The following is a 6,727-nucleotide window of genomic DNA, read 5'->3' on the forward strand; positions in this document are numbered from 1 at the left end:
TTGGCTAGCATGGCTAGAAATGCAATCAATAACGGATTGTATTCCCATAGAGCAGTGATTTCCCCAATGTGTAGCTTGTGAGCAACACATAGCTCGAGGCATCCTAAAGTGTTGGTCCCCAATTGCTCTGGGCCCTGGTATGGAGACTAAAGGGGAGACCCTGAACGGATGAGACGGCTCTGTCCGGTTAGCCTGAGCAAGGACTCTGCGTGATTGCTAACCAATCAGCCTGCGGGTAGACGTGTTGTGGTGGTATCCGTGGGGTGGAGAGAGTTGTATGATTTTGCAGTGTGCGAGGAGGCTGCCTTAGGGCATCTTAAGGCTGCAGATTGACACCATATTAGTGCTGTTGAAATTGCAACTTACGATCTACTGGAGTATCCATGCTGCCTGGGCCATGTGGGCATGTAATACACACAGAAGTAGCTTGGCATCAATAAAGGGGTACCTGAGGCCCAACTATTAGACTGGTCTTATCAAGTGACGACCATAATAATGCTTCTGTAATGAGCATTAAAAAAGTATCCACCACTGAACCTGCAATTACTCGCCCAGACCCACTCAACATTCACTGCATCACTAGGAGCTGCAGTACACCATGAAATGTGCTACTGACTGGAGCAGGTACACCATCTATGCTGCAATTGTTGAAACCAACCAAGCATTCCCAGGATGCACTAAAGTAGATTGTAACAGGGCTATTTGCAGGAGCATGACAAGTATATAATGGGAAAATAATTTACATGAATGCCAACTTGTCAGCAGTTATAAAGTTTACATTGGCTCAAGCAAGATTGCGTGCAACTTTAAAAATGTTAGATACTCATCGCATTATTCTTGTGAAAGAGACCCATCTTCTATTAACTTGCTCTTCTAAAAAGTTGATAGGCAAAACAATTGAGTCATCCGATGTTGGTACCCAGGTGAAAATTGCCATTTTCTGTTCCTTTGCACAGCTGGCAAGTGCTCAGTGGCCTAATACGATGTGCGCATGCCCAACTATTCTGTATTTAATAATTTGCTTGTACCCATTTTTGACCAGATGAAGTTTGTGTTTGATACTACAATGCATATGATTTGTCAAAAATGTTACTACTCATTGCAGTATCCTAGTGGAAAAATGGTTACCTTCCCATGAGACACATGGATTGTTATGCAAGAATTGATGTAGTAACCTTGGGGGAGACTACACAACCCTTGTCCTTTTGATATTAGGTTACCCAACTATTGGTATAGGTCTGTAAGTTGGTAGTGTGACTGAGCAGCCAGACTTGTGAGCTGTAGAGCTGTAGCAATGAAATCCACAAATACAAGTATTCAAGTAACTTACTCAAGGTTATCAGTTAATATAATTAACGGTCATTTTCAAATACGCACATTCTTTAAAAAGGGCAATATATGTAGCAATCAAATATACTGTAAAATACTCGTTCAGGATAATCAAAAAGCTAGTAGATGCGCTTTAGGGATGCTTTTTACACACTTCATACACCCTGAGGTGACTTCACTAACTATGACAGTAATAGCATTTATATATCACTAGTACACTTTGTAAATTCTGAGGGTTGTAGAAAGCAAAACTTAAAGGAAGGAAAATGGTTAAACAGGTTCTCGGAGCATGTGAGCACTTTAAATCTTCCAATGAAGTCAAGATAAAATCTTTTCCCAGCACTATTAGTTTAAAACCAATGCATCACCTATGAGGGACAGTAAGAATCGGTCAAATGGAATAGAAGAGTCTGCAGGGAGCCAGGACAGCCAAAGTCTATAGAGCGGAAGCACTCCTTAGAAAGTAAAGTGTTGCACAAAGTTAGTTTGTTGAAGAAAAATCACTGTAGGGTCACAAGCTGTTACCCTTGTGAAGGGTAGAGCTGAAATCGACTCTAGCAAAGTAGCTACTGCAACTCTCAACTGAGAAGAGCAAGCTACAGACAACTCAGTTAAGTACCCCAAGTCAGAATAGTACCTTTGGTTAGAAGAGGGTCGAGCTGGCTTCTGCCTGGCTGCAGCGATGCAGATCCTGTGTTCCTGGGCCTCAGTCATGGGGACAAGGAGGACGTCGGGGGACTCTGGCAGCAATTCGGAGGTTGGCGGCAGTTACGGGCTCTTTGCAGAACAGCAGCACTTCGTAGTTCCATCGCTCGATGAACAGAACCACTGCGGATCTTGGACACTGTTTGGGCTTCCTTAACTCCTTGAGTCGTGCACTCTTGTGAGGGGGACTAGAGCTCTGGTGGTCCTACTTCTGGATGGTCCTGGGGAGACTCCTGGAGCTTCTGGCCGACTTACAGACTTTGCACTCGACTATGGATTTCTAGACCCCTGGCACTCTGTTCCTGCAGCAGCAAAGAAGTACGGCCAATTGGGGAAGGTGTTCCAGTGGAGTTGTGGCGTTAGTCTCAGGATTAGTTGGTCCCACTCACCGAAGGGAAGAAGTTGTCCCTTCCGGAGCTTCTCTTGTTGATCAGAAAAGTTTCAGCACAACAGCAGGGCTTCACCGGGCAATTCAAAGGTCCAGGAGGATGCAGCAAGCTTCGTTCACGGTTTCTTCGTCGGGTTGTTCTTCCCAGTGGTCGAATCTGTCTTCAGTCCCAAAACCCTCACCTTTTAAGCAGGCTTCTCCCATTCATACACAGCCAAGCTGTCACTCAAACAGCAGGGTGGCTGTCCTGTAAGGACAGCCAGCCAGCCAATCAGGACTGGGTGAATTCAGGCATTCCTAAAGACAAGGGACAGGGGAGTTTCAGGAACCCCCCTCACTTCCTGCCCCTCCAGACACACTGGAGCCAGAGGCGGGTTTCTGTACTGAAGCCTTCCAAAGGCAAAACCTGGTTTGGCGCGCAGAGTAAAACCCAAGAAAGACCTCAAAAACAGAAAATGGCGAAAAAAGATTGGGCCATTTTGACAAAATGGTCACCCATGTGTGCTATATTGCAGCTGAGGATTCGGCCTGTGGTAGAAAAGCACAATGGTAGGAAAATTAAACCACTGCCACCAGATATTTAAAGTAGTGAGGGTAACATAAAAAATGTTACATGAGTAAGTAGGAAAAGGGCTTCTAAGTAACCCCCTCACCCCCAGCCCTCCACATAAGGGGTGTGCGCTGGACCTACAAAGAGAAAAGGTAAGCAAAGTCAATTTCACTTTACTATTCTTGGGAACAGTAGTTCTCACAATAAAAGGCATTTAAACCTTATGAGAAATCTAAAGGATTTCTGTGACACTGCACTAAAGGTGCTATGTGTCGCCAAAGTAGATGCCTATGGAGTTTTGTCAGAATCCAAAAACAAAGGAAGCCCACAATCCAAATCAGATCAAAACACGAGAGAGTGAGAAAATGGGCTCACTCACTCCAGGGTTAAAATTAAAACTGCTCAAGTCCAGCAAAAGAGCTGGGGGTCTTCAAGCACAGAAATGAGAATCCTCCCCAACAACTCACACCCACTCCCAGTATAAGCCTTACCGCTCTGCTACCTACTCGATTGTTTTTTGTTGATTTATACTGCTCACAGCTGCCTTTTTTATGGTCTCCAAGCGCTTTTGTTCTGAAGGGGAAAAGTGGGGTGGGATTGTTAAGGGAATAGACAGGCATTGTATTCGGCTGTTGATGTGTGTAGAACCAGGAATAACTGCCGTCTGAGTGAGTTTTCTTGGTGTTTTGTTGTGTACACTGCAGGCATATTGTTGCCAAATGGGAGACCTCCAGTGTTTGACTTGTCGTATGTTTGTGGTTGGTGTGAAACAGGGATCCGGGGGTATAAGTTGGTTTCAGAGATGTGCGGTTCAATGAGTGGGTTGTGTCTAGCCCTCTGGGTTGTGTATGGTGAGTGGGGGTTGTTGAGTCAGAATTGTTGACTTTCCAGTTGTGGATAGCTACTGGGCACAGTCTAACTATGATTCGTCTTTGTATTGTATTCATTTATAAAGCGCCCTTTCCCCATTTGTGTGGCCTCAATGCGCTTTGTGGTTAGAACACCCTTCGTCCATGTGCAAGAAGATCTAAGAGTTTTAATTAAAGATGCTTGTGTGCATTTTTGCCAGGTTAAGGCTTATGTGGGCTGGCAAGACTCCAGTAGGCAGCCCGCAGGTCGGGCACATGGGTGGCTACTGTTGTTTTTTTTAGGATGGGGGTCCTAGTGCTGAAGCCCAGCTAAACTATATTTTTTTTCTGTTGCTTGTCTCTCTATACGAATGGCAGAGGCGTTGAAGTACATCAGGGTTATCAGTGTGGACGGCTGTGTCCTGCTAGGCCGGTATAGCATAGCCATAGCTGCATTCTAGGGTGCATGGATGGGAGCTGTGCCAGTGTCCAGACATGGTGTAGGTTACACATACCATTTCCTTGGATGTAGCTAGGCTGCCTTCTTTGTCTCTTTCAGTGGGAGAGGGTTGACGGGCCGGGGTTGAGGGAGGGCAATAGTTTGATATGGTGTTCCTCTGTGAATGCTGCCGGCGTGCAGAGGGTTGTTAGCGGATAGGAGTGTTGTTGTGGTATGGGATCTGCGTTTGTGTGTGTGTGTAGAGGGGAGGGTTTCAAGAGAAGGGAGGGAAAAGCCAGGTTTTGAGGGCCTTTCTGAGTGCCAGGTGATTGTCAATATTGCGAATATGTAGGGGTAGGGATGGTCTGTGCTTGGATGAAGAAAGAGGATCCGGTGAGTCTCGAGGAGTTGTACTTTGGGACTAGTAGGAGAGATGCTGTGCGAAATCTTTGAGTCCTTAAAGAGGCACATCACCTTTACATAGGCATGGGGAGTTAGTAGTTTCACTGGCTAGACTTTGGTGTCTTTCCTGTTAGTCATACTAGGTGGCCTCAGAAAATCCTTACTTACTATTCCTCTTCTGTTTATTTTACTCTTTCACTCTTTCTCACTCGCATATTCTGCTTCTTGATTCATCCACGTTCTCTACTCTTTCTCACTCTTCTGCCACTTCTTGCCATCTCCCCCCATTTGGTGTACACATCTCCCTGTTTTTCACCTTTCTTTCAGTTATTTCTCCCTTCCCCTCTCACATGCTGCTCTACCCGTTTTACCTTTCCATTTCCTATTCTTTTCACTTGCTACCTCACGCCTCTCCCTCGCTGCCTTTCCCTTCAGTTCTTTACCCTTTTTTTTCTGTTTTCCCTTTTAACTCTTTCGTCTTGTCTGTCTAACCTCTAAGTATTCTGCTTCCATCCTCTGCCTATTCACCCTTTTTTCTGTTCTCTCCTCATGCACTACTGTTTTTTTTTAATTTACTCACTACAGGGAGACTTCATGGTGCCTGCCTCCTCCATGCCAGGGGTGTGCTGACTGCAGCAATGTAGAAAATTAACAAAGCTGGGAAGGTGCTTCCTGCCTGTGTTTATTTTCTCAAGTCCTGCTCTCCCTAATTCCAGATGCTCCATTCACCCATGAACTCTGATACCGCAATTAGGCTTGGCGACTGGCAATAGGACTTCAAGCTGTGGAATTTTATTCCCATGCATTGTTCATTGGAACTTCTATAATCTTGCAATGCTTTACTAAGCTCTGTCCATCTCATGCTGTGACTATTTGACATTTTTGCACAATTGCATTTGATGCTCTGCAAATATTCAGAGTAGAATAACATTCATTATGACATTACGTTTTGTTAAGCTTCTCTTTCACCTCCTTCCAAGTAGTAGATATTTTTTTTAATGAATGGTATATTGCATACTAAATATTTCTTGTTTCCAACAGATGGCTCAAATCCATACACCTTGAAGCTGTGCTTCTCTACAAACTCTCATGTATAAAAAGACTGAAAACAATCGTCCATTGCTGTTTGTTTCTGTAGAATCCTTGAATATTGATGCAAATTTTCCATTGTCTCAAGATCATTCAGTTTCTCTTTTTTAAATTAAACCCAAGTGAGAATGCAAACTTTTTTATTTGCTTTGCAAGCCCGAGTTTGTTTGGGATTGTCATTTCACATGTTTCTCAATAACATTGTAGAATAACAATGTGCAGAGATTGTTTTTACCTACAGAGATTTCCTTTACAATGTCTTATTGGGATTTTATGGACCGGCAAAGTGTATTCCCTCGGACAGAATTAAATGGATCCGTGTAAAATATTTGTTATGTATTTAAAGAATGCTGCAAATAAAAAAGGAAAAGACCACACACTCTGTATATCAGTATTTTCTTTCAAGAGACTGTTGATTAAACATGCTTTATTTCTGGTTTTAGTTAAGTGGAAGTGCCAGAATAAATGTTGAAAGGCTTGTCTAGTAAACAGGATACTAGATTATAAATACAAAATGATAATGGGAAATTCATCTTCGCTACTAAACCATTTAACATACTAATACGTGATGAGCTATGCTGGAGTGGAGAAGTATTTCGCTGAGCTAGGATTGATTTTCAGCATGAGCAAATAATTGTTACAAGAAGCAGTACGCGTAAGGAAAGAACAGTTATGAAGGCATGGTTGTAGCTGAAAAAGGAAGTTGGTCAAAACAAGGGTCATTGTACTAGAAAGCAAGGAGCTATAGTGCAAGATGTAAACATGAGGATCTGAAAGAACAAATGTGATTGGTATGGAAAAAAAGGAAAACCGCAAAATGGGTATAAGATGAGTGCTGCACAGAGAAAAAAAATAGATCAAGAATATTGAATGGGAGTTTTTTTTTTTTTCTTTAGACTGGGTCTTACAGAGGCAGTTTGGCTGATGGGAGAAGGAGCTTACATTTGTGACGCATTGAGCCGTATTCGGCCTCTGAA

General features: G+C 43.4%; 1 protein-coding gene across 4 annotated transcripts in view; it reads left to right on the forward strand.

Annotated features, from left to right (window-relative positions):
- HNRNPLL (heterogeneous nuclear ribonucleoprotein L like) overlaps nt 1-6,127 on the forward strand; it is a 649,202-nt gene extending 643,075 nt beyond the window's left edge. For all 4 annotated transcript variants that reach the window (XM_069607810.1, XM_069607812.1, XM_069607811.1 and 1 more), the window contains one exon: nt 5,703-6,127. In XM_069607810.1, coding sequence (XP_069463911.1) covers nt 5,703-5,758 — 56 coding nt within the window. In that variant the 3' untranslated portion in view covers nt 5,759-6,127. The remainder of the gene's footprint in view (nt 1-5,702) is intronic.
- The last annotated feature ends 600 nt before the right edge of the window (nt 6,128-6,727 follow it).

This window comes from Ambystoma mexicanum, chromosome 4q (genome assembly GCF_040938575.1).
Source record: "Ambystoma mexicanum isolate Mex_15411 chromosome 4q, UKY_AmexF1_1, whole genome shotgun sequence".
Classification (NCBI taxonomy): Eukaryota; Metazoa; Chordata; class Amphibia; order Caudata; family Ambystomatidae; genus Ambystoma; species Ambystoma mexicanum.